Source organism: Podarcis melisellensis, assembly GCF_964234715.1.
Source record: "Podarcis melisellensis genome assembly, chromosome: 2".
Classification (NCBI taxonomy): Eukaryota; Metazoa; Chordata; class Lepidosauria; order Squamata; family Lacertidae; genus Podarcis; species Podarcis melisellensis.
The window spans coordinates 107914383-107940371 of NC_138529.1; the positions used below are offsets into that span (position 1 = coordinate 107914383).

The following is a 25989-nucleotide window of genomic DNA, read 5'->3' on the forward strand; positions in this document are numbered from 1 at the left end:
TTCCGGGTTAGCGCCATCGGCAATGGCGGAGTTCCTCTGATTGAGAGGAACCCGCTCCGCAAAAATCGGGTCTTGCCGCCACGGCGAAGGCGGAGACCCTTCAAAAATCCCAGGCGGAGGAAGGCTGGGAACGTGGGATTCGGCTGACACCAGGAGCGCCTCCCCTACTCGCAAGGAAACCCCTTTTTCGGGGATTCAAAGCGACGTGGGGTGAGCGGCGCGGTGTCTTGAATCGACCGCTATTTTTACGGAGTGAAGCCGCACAGCCATTGCCGGAGAGCGCTGACTTTTTCCTGTGGACAATTGGACTCTAAACAAGTACCCGTGAGTAGAACGGAAAATTGGATTAAGAAACATTTTAATTTGGCACTGAAGCGGAAAGGTTCTAAGCAGGAAGTCCGCCTTCCGCTTTTGTAAATAGACTGAAGCAAAAATTGTGCAAGCTAAAGTCTGGAAAGTCGTATATAAAGGTCTAAAATTCCTCCAGTTTTAACCACCAAAACCCCTCTTGGAAGCAGGAGTAAAGAGGGGGAATTTTGATTGTTCAAGCCTGCAGGAGAGAGAGTAAAGAAAGATAAATTTCCACCGTCTCAAACCTGGGAACGGGGTGTCAGTGACAGAGATTTTTGGGGAAGTTCATTGACTGTGAATGGAACGTCTTTTGACAGATAGTTAAAGAAGAGAAACAAATTGATTCCAATGTTGCCTTTTGCATTTAAAAGAAACAAAAAATTTGAAAAATGAAAGTAATTCTCTTTTGTTGGACCTGCTTTCAAAAGATGGATACAAATAGAAATTGTCTCCTCTAGAGGGAGCTTGTTAAATTGTTGCTGGAGTCGATCTGGGGATTTCACAGCTGTGGAGATTAGGATTGTGGGACCAGACTCTGACCTTGAATAAAAATGTGTTTGGAAGAAATTTTGGTGCTTGCTTTTTGCAAGACAAGCGCTTTGTTGGAGCAGATGCATGAGAAGATGGATTTGATGACTGTTGCAGTCAAAAATTTTTGGACAAACAGTGAATATTTATACAGAAACCATTCAGGAACCAACCCAGGAACCTGTTTTGACAGGGCAAGTGCAAATGCAGAAGATAATGGAGGAGGTTGATGTTGAACCTCAAGTAACACAAATGGAGAGACCCGAGGCCCTGCAGGAGCATAAGCCGCTGTTCTTGAAGACTGAATTTGGAGTGGGCCAGGGGGGGTCTGGAGTTGTGGGGGCCCTTAATTTTGGAGGGACTTAGAAACATGCTTTTAAATACTCTCTGGACTACACTGCTGACTGTGGGGAATAGGACTGTGGGGAATGGGCTGATCTGCTGAGGAGAGACAGAGATATTTTTGAGTTGGAGTCTCCCCGAGACCTACTCCTCAATGAGAAAGGAAAGAAATTAAGAAAGAGATCAACAAAAGACAAGGCAAAGTGCAGGTATAAACAAGAAGAAGATCTGCAGAAGGGACATGGAAAAGACTTAAGAGCCTCGGACATAAGATTACCAGGCTGATGGACTAGATGGAATGGACAGTAGGGACTGACATAACCCGAGACCAGGAAGAAGAGACGTTGGAGGAAGATAGGGAAAAAAATAATTCAAAAAATTATTTTGGGAATTAGTGTAAAATTAATGAGCATTAGGAAGAATGTTGGAATGAAAATATTTGGCTTTAGTAGAAATGATATAAGGAATTACGTACAAATAAATATTAAGTTTTAATCTTTAAGGTATTTTATAGTAAGATAAGGTTAAAATAAATTAAGGTAAATTGAATGACAGAATATAGTGAAAGATGGAAAGGATTTGCTGAGCTAATTAATACGTTAGACTGTTAAGATAAATTACCCAATAAAAATTGAGAAAGATGGAAAGAATTTGCTGAAACAAATAACTAAACTAGAATACAAAAAGGGAGGTGTGAGGAGGTCGATGAAACAAGTAAATGAAAGATAAAGATATGGAATATTGGATGTGTGTGTTTTTTATTGTTATTGTTGTATTGGTTTTTATGCTCCCCCCTTTTTTATGTATTGTTACGTATGCTTTGTTAATTTTGTTGTTGTTTTCTTTTCTTCTTTTTTTGTAATTTTTGAAACTTCTAATAAATATCATTTGAAAGACAAAAAGGTATCAGTTCACATCTGGTCTGCTGTACATGTCTGGCTTCACCCCTAGGCCAGATTCCTGTCAGCAGCCCTCTTCTTCCAAGGTGGCCCCTTCAGAGTGTCCGTTTTCCGGTCCTGTCTCCTCAGAGGTGAATTCCAAATCTCAAGAACAAGTAGAGCTTCCTAGAATCACCCCAGGGATCCAGAAAAAGGCTTTTACCAAAGTGGGCAGAGATATTTTGCTTCAGTGCCTTTAACCAAAGCAGGCTTATGTCCAGGGTTCATTTGTCTCCCCAGTAAACAGGGGACTAGTTAAACATAGACTGCTGGCATTCCCTTTCTGGCTATGCACAGTGGGGCTTAAGGGGGACCCTAGTAAAACCCAAGATCCCCCTATCTCTGTGGAGAAGCCTTCTTAGGTACACAGCCTGTTCCCTGCATATCCCCTGGGCATCTCTTCCATCTCTCTGAGGCATGTGACTGAGACTGCCCAACCCTTCTTTTCCCATAGGTTGGGCCGGATTAACACCTTTAGAGGCCCTAAGCACTTTAAAGATTGGGGTGCCCCATATCTACCTCCCTAAATAGTGAAATGAGTAAGACGAAAAATTATATTTTTCAAAATGAAACAAAGCTTACAGCAAGATGGAAAACCATAATGATTTTTGTATACTTCCACTTTATTTATATTTGATCTTTTTTCTCCGCCTTTTTTCTAATTGCAGTGTCTTTGATCAGATCCCCCAAATGAATCTTATGTAACACATCTGCTTCTGGCAATGGAAAATTTCTGTTGTGCTCCTCCCTTCCCTCCATGCCTTAAGTGCATGCTTAGCTTGCTTGAGGTTAATCATCATCATCATCATTTTATTTGTATACCGCCTTTCCACATTTAAAACAATGCTCAAGGCGGTTTACAACATGAGAACATCTACATAATTACCAATGTAACAAAAGTCATAAACAATAAATGTTGTTGTTGTTGTTGTTTAGTCATTTAGTTGTGTCCACCTCTTTGTGACCCCCTGGACCAGAGCACGCCAGGCACTTCTGTCTTCCACTGCCTCCCATAGTTTGGTCAAGCTCATGCTCGTAGCTTCGAGAACACTGTCCAACCATCTTGTCCTCTGTCGTCCCCTTCTCCTTGTGCCCTCCATCTTTCCCAACATCAGGGTCTTTTCCAGGGAGTCTTCTCTTCTCATGAGGTGGCCAAAGTATTGGAGCCTCAGCTTCAGGATCTGTCCTTCCAGTGAGCACTCAGGGCTGATTTCCTTCAGAATGGATAGGTTTGATCTTCTTGCAGTCCATGGGACTCTCAAGAGTCTCCTCCAGCACCATAATTCAAAAGCATCAATTCTTCGGCGATCAGCTTTCTTTATGGTCCAGCAAACAAAACAAAAATGGAGCCCTCTCTGCCCAGCAGCACTCCTTTATGGAGCCTGTCAGGCCCCACCCCAAGCCAGGTGGAGAGAAGCAGGTCAGTCCCTGCAGGTTAATCCAGCCCTGGGTTGGGCCTCCAGGAAACGTCCACAGGTGGCCTCTTCAGGACCCATTGCCTGGCTGGTGTGGCTTGGGGCCTACGTAAAGTGCCAAGCGCTGGCAAGGGACTAGGGAGCCCTGGGAGCCCATCACAGAAGCTGGCAGCCATGGATGAGGCATGCATTCCATATTAAGGACACAATTTCTGGCAGAATACAGATGGCAGAAACATGATGGCACTAGTGGACACTTCGTCTGGCTATGAGGAGCCACAGGACAATGCCAGGTGAAATGAAAGGAATTGGATAATATTTTGCCCAGGATCCCCAACTGTGTTGCACAATAATGTATGCCAGAAACATGAGAGCTACCAGTCTGGTTCAGTATAATGAACTCTTCAGTCTCCAGCCCAATGCCCCCAAGAAAACTCACAAGCAGGGTATAATGGAGATAAGCATCCCCTCTTAGCGTCCTCAGAAAACCAAGTTGTACATCTGCCTCTGAATGGGGTGGTCCAGTCCCTGGTTGCCCTGCTTAATAGCTATCAATGTGCCTGCACTCTTTGAACTAAGGATAGTCCACTTTGAAAGCCACTTATGCTTGCGGCCATCATAACATCCTATAGCAATGATCACATGACAACTTCCTGTGGCAAGCCAGAGCAGAGTTGCACGTTCTTCTTGCATTCAGCCTGCACCAAGCAAACTTTTCTGTAGGTGGTTATCTCCGCAACTCTGATAACAATCTGAAATAGAAGAAGCAATTCATGGATTTCTGCCGTAATGGCATAAATCCACAAATCATCAACTTCCCTTTCTACTTAGTTAGCAAATGGCTAGGTTCAATGTAGAAGACCAAAGTCTCTGTTTATGATTTTGCATTCTTTTCTTAGTGACAGATTTCAAGATTCATTATAAAGACAAGTTTTGAGTTCATGTTGTGCAAAGATCAGGTTGAAAGTGTGCAGGCACTGAAACCTAGTTCAGATCACTTGAGGTTTTGTATGAAGCTGTGAACAAGTGTCAGAGTTGAGCACTCCTCTCTGTAGTCTCCTGTCACACACTAGCTTTGGTGTAAAATTGTTTCCATACATACAATTTGCTGCCATTCCTTCTAGAAACAGTATCTAGGTCATACAATGGAAAGGCTTACCTAAGGATGTCAGAGAATTGCGACAAAAACAGAAAAGCAGGCAGAAATGATGGCAGCTCTGTGGTCAGAGAATCAAGTGAATAAAATCTGTATTTGTTCACCTGATTGTTGTTGCCTTCTTGATGTCCACAAATGGTATGTCATTAAATACTGTCTTACATTGTTTTGATGCTTCCTTTACACAGAAATGAATGCAAGTTGCACAAGCGATGTTAAATAGTAGACAGTGAGATGAATATTGTAGCATTAGAAGGAAATCAAACTGCAGCGGAATGGAAATAGTGCTGATTGTGATTAATATGGGCCAGAATGGAAATTGCTGATTTCTTACATCCCTGGGGTTGACCATAATTTCTCTTGTCATCTGATTTTTCCTGCTGTAGAGTTTTTATTCCTCATATACACATCAGGGTGACTGCAGATCCACTTTATTGGTATGTGGCAACGGGAGGCAATGGCAAACTCCTTGCTTAGATAGGCACAGTTTTCACTTCCTTTCACCACCAACCTGCAACACAAGGAGGAAAGGTGAGATGGGCAAGCCAGGTTTGTCACTCTGTTTTGCATGGGTGGGACAGTGTCATGAACTATGTAGCCAAGAATCAGATCCATTAGAAATGGGAACGTAGTTCCAGATCATCAGTATTTCATAACTCTGTAGCTCTGAGACTTATGGTGCAATCCTGTACACATGTCTACTCAGAAGAAAACCCCATTGTGTTCATCACAGCTAAAGAACCCTTGGCAGGTGGCCATCCAACCTCTATTTAAAAACCTTCAATAAAGTATAGACCACCACCTCCCAAGGGAGCCCGTTTCACTGTCGGACAGCTCTTACTGCCAGAAAGTTCTTCCTGAGTTTTGGTCAGAATCTCCTTTTTTGAATCCATTGATTTGGGGCCTGTGTTACATGACTGGCTTGCCAGCCTGGGAGACAGCACTACTGGAGATTGGCACAGCATAGCAGGATTGTTAGATAGCAGATTAAGAAAGTGTGAGAGTATGTGGCCTATGTTTCTTGACTATACTCATAAATCTGCCTCCCTAAAGAAACCACCTTTAACATTATGGAGAGATTTGATCCATGGATAAGCTTCACCCTGTGTGGTTTTGTATTTTGGTTGTATGACAGTTAACCTGTACTTGATATTTTGTATTCTTTCCTTTCTCTTCACTGTTTACTGAAAAAGCAATAAAATACTTAGCATATTTTTCGCTCTATAAGACGCACTCTTCCCCTTATAAAAATAAGGGGAAATGTGTGTGCGTCTTATGGAGCGAATGCAGGCAGGAGACTCTGCTCAGCACTCCCTTTAAAGAGCCGCGTGGAGTGTGTGTGTGGCTCTTCGGGGCTTTTCCCTGAGGAGGGAGAAGGGCTGCCCTTCTCCATCCTTGGGGGAAAACCCCGAAGAGCCGCACACACACTCCGCTCGCTCTTTAAAGGGAGCGTGGCTCTTGGGGGAGCCTTATCTGTGTGCAGCCTCACCTGGGCAGGGGATGAAGGCTCCCCTTGCCTGGGAAAGGCTGCGCACAGCCAAGCAAGAAGTCAGGACAGCCAGCGGGATCACTGTGATCCTGCTGGCAGTCCTGGCTTCTGGGATTCAGAATATTTTTTTTATTGTTTTCCTCTTCCAAAAACTAGGTGAGTCTTATGGTCCGGTGCGTCTTATAGAGCGAAAAATATGGTGCGTTTTTTACTAGAACCTTCTCCAATGACTGTTCCACAGCAACTTGTATTCAAAGCTACGCTGCCTGAGTTCTTGGAGGCAGCATATGTCTCATTATCAGGTCCCATCATCAGCCTTGTTCTCCATGAGTCTGTCTAATTCCCTGCTAAAGCTGTCCATCTTGTGGGAGTCGATTCCATAGTTTGTAATGTGTGAAGAAACACATTACTGCATCCTGAATCTCCTACCTTTCAGCTTAATTGATTGACCTTAAGTCTTATGAGAGTGGGAGAACAAGGACTTTCTCCACACCAGAGGAGCTCAAGAGCATTAGCTGGAGTTTGTCAGCAGTGTGGATGGTTTCTGTGTGTCTGGTCAGAGGTGAGAAACCCCAACATATCAGGAAGGTTACTAAGAGGTTTATGCTTTGAGTGCAATTCTGATTCCCTGAAGTTCACATTCTGGACTGATTTTTGGTTGCACATTCAGGTTTGATCCACTCACTGTTCCCAGCATGCTTCCTCTTTAGTCCCAATTCAGAGAAGACCAAGGACTCACGTGTAACTGTATTCTGTTCCATCTGCCCATATCCAGGTATCATTGAAGTCCTTCCGGAGGCCAATCCAATGGTCAGCTTCGCCTTTGAACCGGAGCATGAACACCTTGGTTGAAAACACACAAACAGCTTAGAACAGTGCCTCCAAATGAGTCTTCCACCTCAAATAATGCCAATTGTGGGAGGAGAACGAACTTCCAACAGAGACCTGGGCAGTGAGACTGGAGATGCAAAGAAAGTGAGGCTTAGATAGCAGAAGGAAAGCTTTGCTGAAAAGGGAGGAAGGAGGTTCAAGGAGGATAGGAAAGTGGCTGAAGGAAGCTTATAGGCAGGGATGGGGAACTTGCTGGAGAATTGATCTACAATTCCTATTATCCTTGATCATAATGGCTGCAAGTTGGATAATTTGTTTGCATCAAGCTATGACAAAGCCAAGTTAGCTCACAGATTCTCTTTATATTTCCATAAGGATAGCTCATCCTTGGTGCTGTGCAGGAGATAATTCTCACAAACATTTATACATTTGTTGGTCTCACCTTTTCCAGCTCACTCTGAATCGCAGCCAGAGAAGAGCCCTGGGAAATGCAAAAGCTCTGGGCAGATGTCCAGTTTCTTTCTTCTTCTGAGAAAAAATAACACTTCCCTTCATAAATAATCCAGCCAGCTGGGCACGCTGCTCTCAAAGCAGCAGAGTAATTCACATCAGGGGAAGTCTGGTTGGATTCCCCCCCTGCAAGAGAGAGAAAGTTCTGCTGTGTACTGGGATCTGCACATAACATTGGTTCCTGTCCATTTCAACCTCTGGCTCGGAGGGAGGGCAAAGAAGGACCAGCTCTTGTGGCTCCTGGATTCAGATGCTTCTTGGAGAGTGGAATGGGAAGTAGCAGTAGAGGAATCACACAACTTGGGGGAGCTTTCTGGAAGAGCATATGCCCACGCTGCCCAGGGCGGGCGCTCCCGAGGGGTGTGTGGTGCGAAGGGTGCCCTCCCAAGTGTGGGATAGAGGCTCGGGTGACCCGAAGCAGGATGCGCACCTTGCAGCCGGGGGTGGAGCAAGCCACCCATGGGGGCAACAACAACAACAATATTTATTACGGCCATAGGCCCATACAGGTAAAAACAACACATAAATAACAGCTTGTGCACATGGGTAAAAAAAAAACAGTCGCTAAAACACCACAGTAACAATAAAATACTATAAAATGGAATGGCATATGACGCCTTAGTTAGTTTGTAGTGCTCCTTGGCGTCGCTTTTGGGTAAGGACAGCGACCAGGAACCTAGCCACATTCAGGGTCGTATGGGTATCCTTATCCTGCAAAATTTGAGCAAGGTGGAATTTTGGTGGGGTACCCTCTAGTTTCTGTATGATTGATCCCAACAGATTTGCCCGTGGCACATTGAACAGGGGGCAAGTGAACATGATGTGCTGGAGCGACTCCGGCGTCTCCTTATCACATTCACACGTGGCGGGGGCTTGGCCCTTTGAGAATCTATGTCTCAGGACGTTGGAGGGAAAAACGTTGAACCTCGCTTTGGTGAAGGCCAGTCTATGGGCAACAGTCGAGAGGGAGGAGAGGTATGATGGAACGCAGTAAGTTAAAGTGATACCAATGTTCTGGGGCGAACAAACACCTCCCCCCAGCATATAATTTCGCTGTAGATCGATGTCATCCAGTCTTTGGCGGATCAGTCTTTGAGCAGTAATTTGGTCTAGTTTTAGGGAATCTGAAGGAGAGATTCCATAGCTCAGGAGTTTGGCATGAATTCTACTAGTCCAAAGGCTAGCGAATTCATCTCGCCATAAGCACTGGACAAGGTAGTGGTTTGGTAATCTATGCCACAATGATAACCAATAATTGAAGACTTGCTTCCACAGGCAAGTTTCTAAGGATGCGATCTTCAGTTCTAGTCGCATGGCTGCGTTGCTTACGCACAGGGGGAGCATTAGGAGCCGCCGCAGGAATTGATTTTGCAGTGTCTCGAGAGGAGCAAGATCTGTCATCACGGCCCAAAGCGGGGCAGCATAAGCTAGCACGGCGACCACTTTTGCCTTGAACACCTTTAGGGCCGAGGGAACATGCAAAGCTCCATCCGAAAAAAAGAATCGGAGGAGCGCATATGACAAAGTTTTGGCCTTGTTAAGTAGGTGTTGAATTTGAGCTTTCCACCCCAAGTTGTGTTGAAAAATAACTCCTAGGTATTGAAATTTTAGGACTTGCTCTATTTTTGCTCCACCAAGCTTCCATTCGTATAATCTCCGGCTTCTGGAGAAAATCAGAATCTTGGATTTAGCATGGTTGATGGTTAATTGGTTGAGTTGACAATACGTGGCAAAGATCTTCAAAGCTCTGGTTAGTCCAACACGTGTATAGGATAGAATTACCGCGTCGTCCGCATATAAAAGGAGTGGGCAGCGATAGTCCGCAAGTCTAGGCGCGTGTGTACTTGGAGATGAGTTAACTAGGGGTGCTCGCATGTCGCTGATGAATAGGTTGAATAGACAGGGAGCCAATATGCATCCTTGGCGCACTCCCTTGTTTATTGGTATCGAATTTGTGAGATCGCCCGCCGGGGTAAGTCTCACTCTAGCAAGGGTGCCTTCATGGAGCTGACTTATAAGCCATAGGAGTCTTCTATCAATGCCCTGTTTCGCAAGTTTCTCCCATAGAATATTTCTAGGAACGCTGTCAAAGGCTGCCTTTAGGTCTAAGAAGGCAGCACAGAGGTAGCCCCGGGGGGGAGAGGAGTACTTTCGTGCCAGATGGGAAAGAACTATCGCATGATCGGTTGTAGAGCGTTTAATTCTGAACCCTGCTTGTTCATGGCCAATCTGATTAGTCTCATCTACCCATCGCAATAGTTTAGTCAGCAAGAAGCTGGCATAAATTTTCCCTATGATCGAAAGGAGGCTGATGTTATGGTAGTTTTCCGGCTCCATTGGAGAACCTTTTTTATGAATTGGTACTATAATGGCCTCCTTCCATATTTTGGGGATGAGGCCAGAAGCGTTGATTGCATCAAAGGTTTTGGCCAAGATGCCAGCCCACCATTTTGGGTGTAGTTTAATGGCTTCAGCAGGGATCAGATCGGGCCCTGGGGCTTTACCCGGTTTCAGCTGCGCTATTAGCTTGGCTATTTCGTCCGGATCGGTGGGAGGCCAAATAGGTAGGTGGGTAAACAGGTGCGTCAGGTGGTCGGAGGGAGCATCTGCCTGTGAGAAGCATTTCTTCAGGAACAATTCCCATGTCGGTGCAGGGATGACTGCCCTTGGGTATTTCCTCACCCTTCTGTTGATCAAAGACCAGAATTCCCTGGATCTGTGTGATTTTGAAGCAGTAATCAAAGCCTGCCAGCGATTGTGTTGCCACTCACGTTTGGCAATTTTCTGTGTGCGTTTGTAAGCTAGCTTGGCTTGTGCATAACTAGCTGGCAGAGTAGCTGCATCGGAGGTCTTATATACATTATATATAGCACGGAGGCGCTGTCTTGCTTGTTTACACTGAGAATTATACCAGGGGGCACCGTAAGTATATTCATTTCGATTTAATATTTTGGGTGGTAACCTGAAGAAGGACGTAAGATCAGTCGTATGATGGTGGAAGCGTTTCAGCACTATGCTATGCTCGTCTGAGGCAGAGCCTATGTTAGGATGGGGCCCGAGGATTACTTTTTGAAAGAATTCTTGGTACCTTTGAGCCTGGGTCTCCGACCATTTGATTCCTCTTACTTGGAGAGATTCGTTGGTTACCATCTGGGTCGCATGTCTATGGGCCTTCGACTGCCAGTTCAGGGAGAGCTTGGCTACAAGGGGAAGATGATCACTAGATTGTATATTCTCGATCTTAAAGGTGGAAATGCATGGTGAGCCGCCCATGGCAGACATTTGGCCTGCCTGTGACTCCCAAACATCCTCCAAGCTGTCAAAATGAAGGTGGAAGGGGGGGAATGCCGTTGGCAAAGAGGCGCAACTCCCCCCCTCACCTCGATGGCTTGGGGTAGGCTTGGGAGCTGAATGTCACCTGTGAGGGCACCTGGGGTGGTTTGCCCCTACCGCCATTCCCTTCCTAGGCCCAGGGAAGAGCATCTGCTTTGCGTGCTGAAGGTCCCATGTTCAATCTCCAGCATCTTCAGGAAGGGCTGGGAAAGATCCCCTCCAAAGTCCCAGAGACCCATTGGCAAGAGCATGCATAATACGGATTCAGCCAAAGGCAGCTGTTTTCCTAACTGCTGCTGCTCAGTGTGAACTGGCCATTAGCAGCCAAAGTGCTGATGGCAGACAGGGGTCGTGACTGGGACAGACCTGGAAGAAAGCACTAAGAAAACAGGCAGAAAACTCACCTCTCGGGACAGCAAGAACAAGGACAGTGATGATGATGGTGATGATGATGACGAGGAGTTCAATGATGATGATGATATTAACATTGAATTCAATTGAGAATCTTTTATGGTGATAATTAGGGTGACCCCCTGAAAGGAAATTAACACACACAAATAATGGTCTTGATTTACCATTGGTAGGGAAGAAGTAAGAACACAGATCTCACCTACAAGGGGTGTTTCACATGTAGGCACATCACAACACACACACACACACACACACACACACACACACACACACAATAAACTAATACCAGAACTTTGTTGTTGTTACTTCAATATCTATTTCTTTTGGGCATTCAGGAATTTGGAGTTGGCATATTTCAATTTTTTTTCTATCTCCTGCATTGTTAGCATAGCTAATTGTCTCTCCAGCATCTTAATTTGCCAGGTAATATTTGTATTTGATTGCAATTGTTCCAGCTCTTTTTCTTTTTATCTAATTTCACACAGAATCTTTTTGTATTTTCTCCTGTCTCTCTTTTTTAAGTTAGGTTGTAAGAGTAAGAGTTATGTTGTATAACCTCTTATATAATATGCTTTACTTGCCTCCCATACCATACATATTTCTGTACCTTTATCTAAATTATTCTCAAAATTCTTTTTCTTAATTTGGGATTGGAACACATTAGCCAGCAGCCTTTTGACATCCAGACAGTCAGATTCTTACTGAGATATGAGTGGCAGCCCTGCCTCCATCCCCACAGCAAGGCTTGGAGGCCTCACCTCACTGACAGCCCCATCCAGCTCACCCACACAGCTGTTAAACTGGGCAGGCAATTTTGGGGGTCATCCTTTCGGGGCAAAAACTGATTGCTCCTAGGAATAGCTAGAGGGCAAACTGGGATAGACACCTACCAAGATAAGACATTTGATCAGAAAGAGCAATCTTTTATCTATAGCTGAAGAATTCAACTGGTCCCACAGTCCATGTACAGAATTGAGAGGCATCTTCAATTATCTGAGGATATGCAGAAGACATCTTCCCGGCCTCTCCAACGTGACTCACCTTCAAATGGCTCCCTTTAATCCTTTTCAGTAAATCTAAGGCAGGATGGGCAGAAAATGATGCAAAGACAGATGCCTCAACCAGCTCAGCCCGCATCTGTTTTCTGAGATCTTACCAAGCACTGACCATACCTGTTAGAGGTGTCGGGTGCTTGCTCAAGAGCAATCAACCTTTAGAAAGCAGAGCGCCTCTATTCTATGTCTTGCTCATTCACTGGCAGAATCTGAGAGTGGGCGGTCCTTAAACCTTCCCCAGCAGAGTAGTTTCGTGACGCCCAGTCTGCGCCTCCCCTCTCTGCGCGGAAGCCTACTGCGCAAGGAAGGCCTGGGTAAAGGGGGACCTCCCTCCTCCCCACTTTGCTCAGGCAAGGTGTCCTGGCACCGCCTTGCCTCCTCCGAGCCCTGCAGATCTTCCCCACTAGAGGTGTGGCTTCCTTCCTCCACTGAGGAAGTGCTGCTTCTCACGATCTTTGGGGGCTCTCTGTAATCCATCCATCTTTCCCCCCCTCGCCCCTGAGCTGATGGCAGATCCCTGACAATAGCCTTTCAAGTTCACAGACATACAAGCTTGAAACTGAACTTGAAATCTAAACAGGGCCAAAGCTCTCCAGATGCTGCAGTAGCCAATGATGACATTTTGTGCTCATGTGGCCACTGAAGTAGGAATGGGGGGGGGCAGAGGGGGCCCCGCCCTGGGTACTGGAGGAGCTAGTTACGCCCCTGCATGGGGCTTGGCAGCGGTGAATATGGACTTCCCTGCCATTGCCAATTGGTTTTCTGGTCGTCATGCTGCATCAATTTATTTAAATCTTCATATCCTTTGTAACCAAAAGGCTTAGCCATATTAAAAACTGCCTTCTGTTTCACCACTTACCTGATTGCTATAGCGAAAGAGGAATTGTGTGCAGATAAATGGACTGTGAGCTGCTGGAATTGGGGCAGGTGGCTTCCTCTCTCCCTTAACCACATCTGCACTAGGCATGGGGTGGGGGGTGGGGGAAGAGAAGGTTGCCCAGCATAGAAACTACCATGATTGCCAGATGGTAGCCCTCCAAATCACCCTTTGGGCAACTGCTTGTGTTTCTATGCTGGGCATGGAGGGAACAAAAGCAATAATGAATGACTGCAGCCAAGACAGCATGAATGATAGAGTGCTGTGGAACTACGACTTGTGATATTCAGTGCAAAATCCAACTTTTTCAGAATCCCATCTTTCATTCTCCCCCCTTTTTTAAAAAAAACAACAACAACCAAAGTTTCTATTTCATATAATTCTATGCCACAATGCCTGCTCGATCTTGGAAGCAAAAGAATGACTAAAAAGATTTTATTTAACAGCCAGGGGGGTTGTGGTGGTGAATCTTTGTTTATCCGCAATCCTTTTTTTATGCCAATGTGTTTAGTTTGCATAATCTATACAAGCTTCGGAACTGCACATAACTTTGATCACCTTGGTGCAAAAACTTGGAGGGTTGTGTGGTTCGGTTTGTTTTAGCGCAGAGTACGCACAAAACTGGCCAAAAGATTATAATTATAATTATTGATTACAGAGCAGACATTTAGCATATGCATCAACCTCTCTCTCTCCCCCTTGTAGTTGATGAAAATAAAGCAGGGGTGGGTGGTGAAGAAGGAGAAAACGTACACTTTTAAAGATCAGACTGTGTATTTTGGTAGGTTTTCATAGTTTGCCAAATCCTGCCCAGTCTAAGTAGCCATAGGTGAGGATGAGGATGGGCCTCAATAGCTGAGGAGTAGCATATATATATAACAGGTTAAGGGCTTTCTCTGTTTCATGACACTCTTTCTGCCACCTCAGATGCCCATTTTTATTTTTATTTTTGCAACCCCATTTCCAGGAGTTAATACAAGCACCTGCCCACTCATTTGCATCTTTGCATTTCATTAGCTTTTCTGAAGTGAAGAAACAACAACAACTCCCAGAATGACAGTATTCAGAGAGCCTTTTAAAAAGTTACAGGGAACCAGGCAGAGGGCCTTATCGGTAGTGGCGCCTGCCCTGTGGAATGCCCTCCCATCAGACGTCAAGGAAATATACAACTATCTGACTTTGAGAAGACATCTGAAGGCAGCCCTGTTTAGGGAAGTTTTCAATGTTTGATGTTTTATTGTGTTTTTAATATTCTGTTGAGAGCCGCCCAGAGTGGGCGTGGTAATAATTAATAAATAATAATAATAATAATAATAATAATAATAATAATAATGACAGCTTTGCCTAAGGAGGCAAACTTACCAGTAGCATCTCCAGCCTCTTCCTTCGGTTCACTGTGAGGACCTCCCTGCTGTCCCTCTCGCTTTTCAACAAGGCCAGGTGGTGTTGAAATTGTGCCTGCCAAAAGCAAAGAGCAGATGGGTGTTCAAGGCTTAGGGAGTGGGCAGTTCAGGGTTTCTGCATCGTTCTCCTCCCTCCATAGGCATGAGCAAGGCAAGCAGATCATAGGCAGTTCTAGGATGCCCAAACACTCCTGAAAGGTGTAGGACCTCAGGCCTCCTTACAAGGTGTGCACTCTTTTCTGCAAGGTTCTAGTTCTAGGTTCCTGTTCCTGTAAGCACCTGGTATCATGTTTTTAATATTCTGTTGGGAGCTGCCCAGAGTGGTTGGGGAATTAATATCCATTTTTCATTGACTCACTTTGCTTCATTTGGTAACAAAGTCTCCATGCAAGTTGTTTGTTTCATTTGAAAATGGCCCATGTTCATTTCCAGCCACACTGTCGTGAATATGGCCCATCATCACCTATGGCTACATAGGCTGGGCAGGATTTTGCAAACTACCAAAACTGGCTTACAAAATGGAATGACGTGACTGCGCATTCTGCAAAAAATAAAATAAAATAAAATAAAATAAAATAAAAATCTGTCTCCAGTCTCCAACTTTTCATGCATCAGAATTAACTTGCTTACCAAAATTTTCTCTCCTCTCTGAATGTTCAGAATTGTAACTTGCTCCATTCTGTTGAGGTAAAAACACAACTTGCTCTGCTCTGTTTACAGGTTTCTCGTAGGTATTGGCATGTTCCACAATTTTTGGATCACCTTGCAGCAGATCCTTCATCCTTCAGAAAGATAATAGAAAACCTTATTTACAGGCAAAACAACCCTTGCTTGCAGAAGCACCAGACGCCTTTATGGGAAACAAGAGGGAGGTATCAAAAATTTAGGTTTGCAGAAGTACTGTACATCTATTTAAGTGAAGAGGACAGCCCCCCCAGTGGCGTAGCGTGGGGGGTGCAGGGGGGGCTGGCCGCACCGGGCGCAACATCTGGGGGTTAGGGAAATCCACGGGTTAGGGGGCGCAAATCCATGGGTTAGGGGGCGCAAATTACTTGCCTTGCCCCGGGTGCTGATAACCCACGCTACGCCACTGCCCCCCCCCAAATTGATCCATTGAGGTCTGAGCATGCTCAGTAGCCATGGGAAAGAAGAGAGGTGGGGAATCTTTCCCCCTCAAATTTCCTTCTGTGTCGCATTCCACAGAGCTAGAAGCAAAGGGCAGCAGGGCAGCTACTGTAATTTTTACCTTTGTACATAAGCTGTACATCTATAGAAGTTTATAAAATTATGCATGACACGAAGAAAGCAGAAAGAGAAAAGCTTTTCTCCCACTCTTGTTAGGACACTAGAATCAGTGGGTATCCAACAAAGCTGAATGTTGGAAGATTTAGGATTGTTCCAGGAATTCCCCACCACCCCCAGTTACAGATAGGTAGCCGTCTTGGTCTGCCATAGTCAAAACAAAAAAAATTCCTTCCAGTAGCACCTTAAAGACCAACTAAGTTAGTTCTTGGTATGAGCTTTCGTGTGCATGCACACTTCTTCAGATACACCACCACCCCCAGTTCCACAAGCACGACACAAATACACACACACACACACACACACACACACACACAACTCCCATTGGTAAACTTTTATTTGTAAGGGCCTCCATAAATAAGGAGGCGGCGCAAAACGGCAATGGCGGTCCTCTTTACTCAGTGAAGAGGGGCTCCGCGAAAAAGGGTCGTCCGCTACGGCGAAGCGGAGACCCATTCAGACAAACCGCAGGCAGAGCGAGCCTGTGGCCGTGGGACTCGGCGGGTGCCAGAAGCCCCCCCAGAAGCGAGGAAGGGACCTCGTAAGAGGCTCCGGATCGTGAACGGGGGAGCGGCGCTGTGAGTTCATCGCTCTTTTCGCGGAAGTGAAGCCGCGCTGCTGTTGCTGATGAGCGCCGACCTTTCTTCTTGAAAAACATCGAAATTGGCTGCAATCTACCCGTGAGTAAGGGGTACCAAAGAACTGATTAAGGATTAATTTAAATTTGTCTATTTCGGCTGAAAACGGGAGGCGAGTAACAGGAAGTCCGCCTTCCGGTCCTGCTAATCAGAGCAAAGCAAAAGAACCCGATGCGGGCTGAAGCGCTAAAAAGAGATTTTGAAAGAAGTAAGAAGGGGCATTAATAGACTGTGTGTTTCTAGAAATTGAAAAGAGTGAAGAAGTAAATTTTTTGGTTCATTGTGTTAGAGAATCCTCCTCCTACTGTGAAGAGATGTGGAATTGAAGGGGATAACCGAGTTATTGGACTGCCAGTGTTGTAAAGGAGTACTGTCAGGCTGCTGAAACTTTTTTCTTAACATAAACTGTTGCATTGATGGATACACTATCGCTTTAATACTGTCATTGAAACCTCTCCGTTACCTTGTGGCACTAATTTGAAACAGAACTTTCTGAAAGCCTCCTTTCTGAACTTGGGAATGCCAGCACTCATTTTAAAGCAGATTGTGGCTGCGATGCAATATATCAGGGTTTGCCAATTTGGTGCCTTCCTGGTGTTGTTGGACTCTAATCCCCACCAGCCTCTGATAGCACGAACAACAGCCAGGAAAGCTGGGAGCTGGAGTTCAGCAACTTATTGAGAGCACTTGCTACGCAGTTCTACATACTTACCTGGGAGTTCAGCTGGGCTCATTTCGGAATAGACATGTAAAAGATTGCACTGTACGGATTGAAAAGTAATACTGGGGTCGTTTTGTTTCCCCTCTTCCACAGTGGCTCCAGCAAATTTTGGGTAGATGCAAGATGTGTTATGATATGTACATCAGAAGTGGTATATACACCTTACAATTCTAGACATTGAACTAGGCTAGAATGTTAGTTTCTTCCTTCTGTCTATATCGGTGAAAGTGAAACCTGTGGTGCTGGCTGCTTGGTGGCCAGGAATGGTTCTGATTTCTCGGGGAACTAAACAATATGCCATCCAACTTCTGGAAGGGAATGGACAATTGACAGTTGGGCTAGGAGCTTCACACAGAGGTCTGTTCTGCCTCCAGCATTGGAGGTAGTACACCTTTGAACATAAATAAGGAAGCACCTAAACATAGAAGTCTGCCCCGTACGGAACCTGTTCCCTATTCTCAAACTGGGTACTGTAGACTGTTTCCCTATTCAAATAAATCGCTGCGCTCTAGCCAATGAATGTAACCGAACAGCGCCCCTTGTGGCAGCCAAGCAGGTACTGCAAGGCCGCTGTCTATCTTGCTCAATGACTTTGACAGGCGGTAATACAACATATACGGAATTAATTGACCATGACTTACCTTTTCAGAATGTGTCAGAATGTTTCCGCTTTGAGTGAAAGTATCTTTACCTCTATAGTGTTTCTGTTATAAATTCATTTATATTTAAATTTAAATTTAACCGTATGTTGGATCTGTGCCGTTCCACTTTTGTTTTGCACCTTGGAAGAAGGACTATCAAAGGGGGGAGGCTTGACCTAGGGCAGCCATAATTCCCCAGGCCTACCAACACGTCCGCAGTCAGCTCACCCATCAGACATACTAACGTTGATAGTGCCAGACTATGGATCATTTCACTTACAAAGAACCAGCGTTTGGAAATGGATTCGTACGGGCTAAAACAAAGACAGTAGTCAACCCTCCCTCTGGGGGCAGGAAACTGTGAGCTACTCTCTGTTCTATGGAATGTGCGCTTGAGAAGGGAGAGGGGAGGAACGAGACAGGTGCCAAGACACTCAGGTTACGGCCTCAACCCCTCCTTTTTTGGGATGTAGTGATGTAGTTATGATGTAGCAATGATGTAGTTTTAGGGGTGTAGCATGGGGATTAGGAATGGATAAAAGTTGGGGTCGCCTTTTGTTCGGGGCTTCCATTTTGCTCCGTCTTGTAGTTAGTGAGAGTCCTGTCGCAACAGTCTTCAATAAAGACCAAGCCTACTGGCTGCTGTTTTGCTCTGATATTCCCGGCTGATGTCTTTGCTTTGAGGGAGCCCTCAAATTTCTCCGTTAACAGTTTAAAAGAAAGTACTTCTCTACACAGCGCATACTCTAAACTATGGCACTTGATCCCCCAGGAGACAGTGGCTGTCATTGTGAATGGCTTAAAAACAGGACCGGATAAATTCATGCAGGAGAGGGCTATCAATGGCTACTGACCACCTGCCCAGTAGGGGGCAGCAGTGTTTCCACATACTAGCTGGCAGCTGAAGGCACGCAGAAGGTACCAGCACCCCTAGGTAGGGCTGGAAGACCTGTGCCTGAAATCCTGGGGAGCCACTGCCAGTCAGTGCCTACAGTACTGAGCTAGATGGAGCAGTGGTCTGATCCAGCAGAAGGCAGCATCCTCTGCTCCTCTGCAACAAGAGGAAGGCTGGTTCAAAGATGGGAGTAGGGCGGGGGTTTGAAAATGGAATAGATGGGAGTAGGGCGGGGGTTTGAAAATGGAATAGAAGCAATTTATTCAGAACAAAAAGCTAAATTGATAGTAAACAACGTGGTGACAGAGGAGTTCAAAATTGAAAAAGGGACACGACAGGGGTGCCCTCTATCTCCTCTGTTGTTTATTTCAGTCCTGGAGGTGCTATTGAACATGATCAGAAATGACCGGTTGGCACAGGGAATTGTGGTCGGAGAGAAACAATATAAACTGAAAGCATTTGCAGATGACTTGGTATTAACACTACAGGAGCCAGCCTCTAGTACTAAAAGAGCGTTAGAATTAATTTCTGACTTTGGTCGGGTGGCGGGATTTAAGCTGAACAAACAAAAAACTAAAGTCCTAGCAAAAAATTTGACAACTACTGAAATAGAGGAGTTCAGAAAAGAAACGGAATTAAATGTGGTTAAAAAAGTAAAGTACTTAGGGGTGCACTTGACCTCCAAAAATTTGAATTTGTTTAAGGACAATTATGAGAAATGTTGGTCAGAGATCAAAAGAGATTTGGAAACATGGTCAAGACTGAAACTTTCCTTGTTGGGTAGAATAGCTGCTATAAAGATGAATGTATTGCCGAAAATGTTATTTCTGTTTCAGGCCCTCCAGATCGTGGACAAGGTGGAATGTTTTGGAAGATGGCAGAGGGATTTATCTAAATTTGTCTGGCAGGGCAAAAAGCCCCGAATAAAGTTTAAAATACTAACAGATGCGAAAGAAAGAGGGGGGTTTGCCCTGCCGGACTTGAGGTTATATTATGAAGCAGCAGCCCTCTGCTGGTTGAAGGATTGGATTTTATTGGAGAACACCGATGTCCTTGACCTGGAGGGATTTGATAATGCTTTTGGGTGGCATGCATATTTGTGGTATGACAAGGTTAAAGTTCATAAATTGTTCAAAAACCATATTGTCAGAAGGGCAATTTTCATGGTCTGGTCAAAATATAAAGACTTATTGGAGAGTAAAACTCCGAGGTGGCTCTCACCGATGGAGGCCAAAGCACGTAAAAGACTCAATACGGAGGCCCACTGGCCTAAATATTGGGAAATAATTGAAAAAATTGGAGATAAATGGAGGCTACAGAGTATGGAAAAGTTAAAAAACAAGGTGCGAGATTGGTTGCATTATGCTCAAATCCAGGAAGTTTTTAAAGCAGACAAAAAAGTGGGTTTTCAGGAGGAAAAATCGAAACTAGAAATAGAGTTGCTTGAGCCAAAATCTAAGCTAATTTCGAGAATGTATAACTTGCTGCTTAAATGGAACACACAGGATGAGATGGTCAAATCCTCTATGATAAAGTGGGCACAGGACTTGGGGCACAACATTATGTTTGAAGACTGGGAAAGGTTATGGAACACCGGAATGAAATTCACGGCATGTACTGCCTTGAAGGAAAACATTATGAAAATGATATACCGGTGGTACATGACCCCAGTCAAGCTTGCAAAGATATATCACCTGTCCGATAATAAATGTTGGAAATGTAAGGAAGAGGAAGGGACATTTTTACACCTCTGGTGGACCTGCCCGAAAGTGAAGGCCTTCTGGGAAATGATACATAATGAACTAAAAAAGGTGCTGAGATTCACCTTACCTAAGAAACCGGAGGCCTTCCTTCTGGGCATGGTAGACCAGAGGATGGTCAAGAAAGATAGAACTTTCTTTATGTACGCTACTACAGCAGCGAGGATTTTGTTGGCAAAGCACTGGAAGACACAAAATCTACCCATATTGGAAGAATGGCAGACGCAGCTGATGGACTATATGGAGTTGGCTGAAATGACTGGCAGAATTCGAGACTCGGGAGAAAAAGAAACGGAGGAAGTATGGGAAAATTTTAAGGACTATTTGAAAAAGCATTATAAGTTGTATGAATGTTAAAAAATGCTCCTATCTAGGAAGGTATAGCTTCAGTATCGGCAAATTCCTGAATTGATAAATAAGACACTATAAGACAGAAGTGAGATAATGAAATATTTTTATTGTGTGGAAATTAAAAATTAATGCAATTGTACTGAAATGTTTACATCAGATAACACGATAAAATGGAAGATATATTGTTATGTATAAAATAAGTTAACAAATTGCTGAGGTTTTGGTTACACAGGGAATGCAGTGCTCGGGAGATGGGGGGAGTCCATTGGATCTATGGAAGTTTGTATTTGAAAGTGGAAATTTGTTTATTAAAAACCTAATAAAATATTTATAAAAAAAACAAAGCAATCTGCTCAGCCGGCGCATGGCCAGACCACTTGCGGATCCTGAGAGCAGGTAGAGGGAGGAGGAGGAAGCAGGGGGCGAGATCTAGGATGCAGTCCAGTGTGGACCAGCCAGATGTGTGGGGTACAAATCATAAAATTATTAGTAAAGCTTGCTTTCTGAGGGTGGCTGCACTCAGGAAAAGAACAGATAGGCAAGGGAAAGCAGGGCACACGATTCAGCTGCCGGCTGGGCAAAGCAAAAGGATTGCCACGGAGGAGGGAGGCAGGGAGGAGCCAAAGGCAGAAGCAGCCCAGCCAGGCACCAGTGGGAGCGCGTTGGAGGTTTATTTTATTTTATTATCAGTTTTATATAGGAGCCTGGAAATCCAAATTCACGCTAAAAGAAAAATAAAATAAAAATTAGATGCCCACAGCTAATAGACCAGCCTCATCAGGATGACGCCCTGATAATCTGTACTCAAATAGCCTCCAATTCACAGTAGAATCCGTGTGCCTACTAGTGAGGCAGGTGCAATAAAATAAAGCTATCTGGCTGTAACTTCTGTTATTCACAGAGTGACCGCTGTTAGAGAAGGAGCTGCGCCTATTTATAGCTCTCCTGTTTAAGTTGATGGAGGAAAGGAAGAGTTTTAAACGGGTTGGGTGCTAAACCAAGCATACGAATCAGGGATGTTATCTAGGCTGCGTCCTGACTGCTCGCCCTATCCTCCTCCATTAGCCTTTTCTACTCTGAGCCTGCATGCACGCATTTCTGTACCTGTGCGCACACACCTTTAATTAAAAACAAACAGAAACCATGCCCAAGAACAATCACTACCAAACAGCGGTGCCAACTTGAATAAACTATTTTTGCATGGAAGGGGGCAGGTAATCAATCACATGATGCAGCACATGCCCACTATTTGAATGGGAATGCCTATTGATTTTGGGGCTCCCCGGCTCCCTCTCAAATGGGGGGGGGGTTCCACCCCCCCTATAATTTGGCTACTACAGTACACTATCAGAGGCAATGCGGGAGCTTCTGAACATGCGTTGCTGGGAACAGGGCTGCTAAAAGGTCACTTCCCAAAAGCCCCTGGCCCCATTTTTTTCTTCCACTGTCAAGTCTCACTTGCTGCTTCTTTGCAGAACTGGAAAGGGGAAGCGAGAAAACCATCTGCTTAGACTGAGTGACTAACAGGTGTCTGTTGCTGTCACCTTTGATGGAATACAGTGCCCTTCATCGGATGCATGAAGCCGTTATACCAAGTTGCTTTCATGCGCAAGCACACAAGAGAGGAGAGGAAGACTGTAAGCAGCATGGTCAGGAAGAAATGAAACGTTGTGAAGCGCAAGCAGTGAGAATTACATTAACAGTGCCCATTCACACATGCAACATTACTGATAACCCAAGCATCCTTGTTCAGCAGAGGAGCGTAATTTAATTCAATGAACTTCTGTGAATTTGCCAATAGACAACTAAATACTAAATCATTCACAGACTTACATGGTGGTGCCGTTCATGGATTCTTGCCGTGTGCTGGGGCAGCCTCTATACACACACATGTACACAAGACCCCCCCCCAATCTGGCCCCTTAATAGAGTAAAAACAATTGTCTAGGTTTGTATGATAGTATCATGCGGCCGAGGAACCAACCCCCAAGGCAAGTTGCCAGGAATGGATAATATATGGAAAAGTCCTTACCATCAGCTTTTACTCAGTATTCACAGAGAGAGGCTTGGGAATACAGCCTCTAGGAATAATGTGTTGCTTCGAGTGAAACTGCACCCCATCCGTCTCTCCCATTTCCTCATTCGTCATCCCTGTGGATGCTGAGAAGTGCCCTCAGCCTTTGAGCTCTTTGCCCACCTACTTCCAAGGCCTGCTATGTTTTGGATGGGGGGGGGTCTGGAATGCTTTCTGAAGACAGTGTGTCCATCAGCTGTGGCCCCCCTGGTTCTCCCTCCTCCTCCTCCTCTCCTATTATTTCCCAGCTTTTCCCCTCATCTGCCTCTGAGCTGCAACCTCCCTCTAACCCCTGTTGTAATTCTGAACTGTCTTCTTCTTCTCTGGAAGGGTCAGGCTGGGGAGACGGTCTCCCCCATTCCTCCTCTGCCCAGTCCCTGACAGACAGAGGCTACACAAAAGCCTCCTCCCCAAGTGAGGGGAGCCCCCTGCCTGAATTCAGCACAGCATTTTCCCGCCTTTCCAGAACTCCTTTATTCCTCACCCCACACAAACAGCCAAGATCCACGCTCCAGAAGCAAGCACTTGATATTCATCTTCTTCATAGAAGCAGAGGTTGGATGGCCATCTGTCCTGGATGCTTCAAATGAGATTCCTGCATTGCAGGGGGCTGGACTAGATGACCCTCTGACCCCTTCCAACCCCACGATTCTACGATTACAACGTCTCCCACCCACCCGATGTGCTTCCAGTCTAGAATCTGTTCCTAGAGAGTTTTTCCTCCAGGACAAGGCAGAAATCCTTACCTTTCCATGAAGAGTATGCGGCTCCTCCTCCTCCCCCAGTGCACTGCAAGTTTTGCAGGTTGGGCCCCTTTCCTCTTTCCTCTTCTTTCCTGCCACAACGAAAACCCCATGGTGGCACAGCGGAGGCCCTTCGACAGTAGATTGAGCTAGCAGCTGCTGCTTAAAGTGCTCGGTGTCACCGCTCTTGCATGATTATAAACAAGCCCTTATCAATACTCAGCTCAACCTTTAACCTGCAGTCATGAATACATTTACCTGGGAATAACAACTGAGTAAGTGTGGCTAGGAACACTGCTCATCCCTTGCATGAGTGCCTGAGGGCCCTGCTCCTGCCACTCACCACCTGGCCCAGGGCAGGGCCTGACATGCCTCACAAGGACAGTTGCTGTTACTGCTGCTGCTGTCCAGGGGGACTCGGAGGGGCGCAGAGTTCTTTTAAAAATGTTCTTTTTCCCTTTTGAATTTTTTGTATGTGGGGGTGGGAGGGTGGGATGGATGTTTGGTTGGACTTGGGAATTTGATTTTGATGTATTTGTGATTTTTACAGTTTTTTGTTTGTATTGTTTTTTTTAAAAAGGTTTTATTTTGTTCTTAAGGGGAGGGGTGAGGGCTGCCGGGGAGTGGGTCCCATCCAACAAAATGGCTGGGGCATGTTCCACAGAGGGGGATATGCTGGGACAACCGATCTCAGTGATCACGGATAGGAGGAGGAGTTACGCTAAGACCAGACCATGTCATTACAGAGGGGGCAGGTTTAGTCGTTGTCTGAGGACTATCCCTGCCTCCATGTCTGGTCCTGACCGATGGATACTAGAATCACAAGGGATACCCACATGACCTGAAGGTGCTGCTGTGCAATGCCAGGTCAATGATTCATAAGACCACTGCCATCCATGACTTGATCATGGATGGAGGACTTGACCTGGCATGTGTAACAGAGACTTGGTTGGATGAAGCACATGGGCCTGTCCTTGCCGCTGCTTGTCCACCAGGTTTTTCTTATGCACAGCAACCCAGGCCTTGTGAGCGGGGAGGGGGGGGTTGTAGTGATTTTTTTGAAGTCATTAGTTTGCACCAGGCGTCCTATTGGGAAGATCCAGTTCTCTGAGTGCATGTTCTCAAGTTGGGCAATAGGGGCAGTACAGGATTCCTTTTGGTGTACCGACCTCCCCGCTGCACCAAGGATTCCCTGTCCGAGCTGCTTCAGGTCGTGGTGGATGTTCTCCTGGAGACACCTAGTTTGGTTGTCCTAGGGGATTTTAACATCCATGCCGACGCGACCTTACAAGGGGCCACTCGGGACTTCGTGGAAAGCATGGCCTCCATGGGGCTGTCCCTGAATAGTCTGGCCCAACCCATAGCCGCAGACATGCCTTGGACCTTGTGTTTACCTCTATGGATGTTGGTGATCTGACACTAAGTAAAAGCGAAATGAAAGAAGTGCCATGGTCAGATCACTTCCTGGTGCAACTGGACTTCTCCGCGACCCTTCCCCTCTGCAGGGAGGTGGGACCGATTCGGATGGTCCGCCCCCGCCATTTAATGGATCCAAATGGTTTCCAGAGAGTGGTAGGGGATGCTTTATCCCATGTTGATGGCCGTTCAGCTGATTCCCTGGTGGCCCACTGGAATGTAGAGTTAACCAGGGCTATTGACTGTTTGGCTCCGAAGCACCCTCTCCGATTGCATGGAGCCCGGACAGCCCTGTGGTTTTCCATGAATCTGAGGGCAATGAAACAATTGTTGAGATGGCTAGAGCGCTGGTGGCAGATAACTCATTCTGAAGCTGATCGGACACAAGTTAGAGCTCAATGTCGAGCCTACCAAGTGGCGGTTGCGACGGCGAAGAAGACTTTCTTCACTGCCTCTATTGTGTGGGATGTGAAACACAAGAGCAGTCAAGTACAACGTTCCTAGAGTGAACATGTTTACACATGGGGAGGGATATTTGTCCAGCCAGCAGGTAAACTTCCTGTTTCCTTCTGGGCTGGGACAGACTTCCTCTGCGTGTGACTAGAGGTGGGTGTGGCCTCACCTGTGCAGGTAATGACAAAAGCACAGGGCAGGGCAGCCATCTCTCTCTCTTTCACCACATGCATTGAAGACACAACATCTACTAAGTCAAAGATGCCCTCTTGGCTTCCAGCCAAGAGAGGACAAAGGGACTGTCTTCTTATAAGATAGATTCCAAGTGTACATTACTTCATTAAGCTAAGTCTGCC

The 25989-nt window shown here is 45.6% G+C and overlaps 1 protein-coding gene and 1 long non-coding RNA gene across 3 annotated transcripts in view; both read right to left on the reverse strand.

Moving 5' to 3' along the window:
- The window catches only part of LOC309363210 (C-type lectin domain family 2 member D-like), a gene marked incomplete at its 5' end in the record, with an annotated part of 71107 nt that extends 59728 nt beyond the window's left edge, over nt 1-11379 (reverse strand). Inside the window, 4 exons of the mRNA XM_081899316.1 lie at nt 4402-5241; nt 6959-7062; nt 7493-7686; nt 11298-11379. Coding sequence (XP_081755442.1) covers nt 5094-5241; nt 6959-7062; nt 7493-7686; nt 11298-11379 — 528 coding nt within the window. The remainder of the gene's footprint in view (nt 1-4401; nt 5242-6958; nt 7063-7492; nt 7687-11297) is intronic.
- Nucleotides 11380-11381: 2 nt separating this feature from the next.
- LOC309365355 lies at nt 11382-23941 on the reverse strand. 2 transcript variants are annotated; one of them, XR_014166045.1, is made up of 4 exons: nt 23768-23941; nt 15270-15421; nt 14599-14694; nt 11382-11426 (listed from the first exon to the last, which is right to left on the reverse strand). It is a non-coding gene; the product is annotated as an uncharacterized lncRNA (long non-coding RNA). The 2 variants fall into 2 exon arrangements; XR_014166046.1 differs by lacking the exon at nt 14599-14694 and having other exon boundaries at nt 11395-11426.
- Between the last annotated feature and the right edge of the window lie 2048 nt (nt 23942-25989).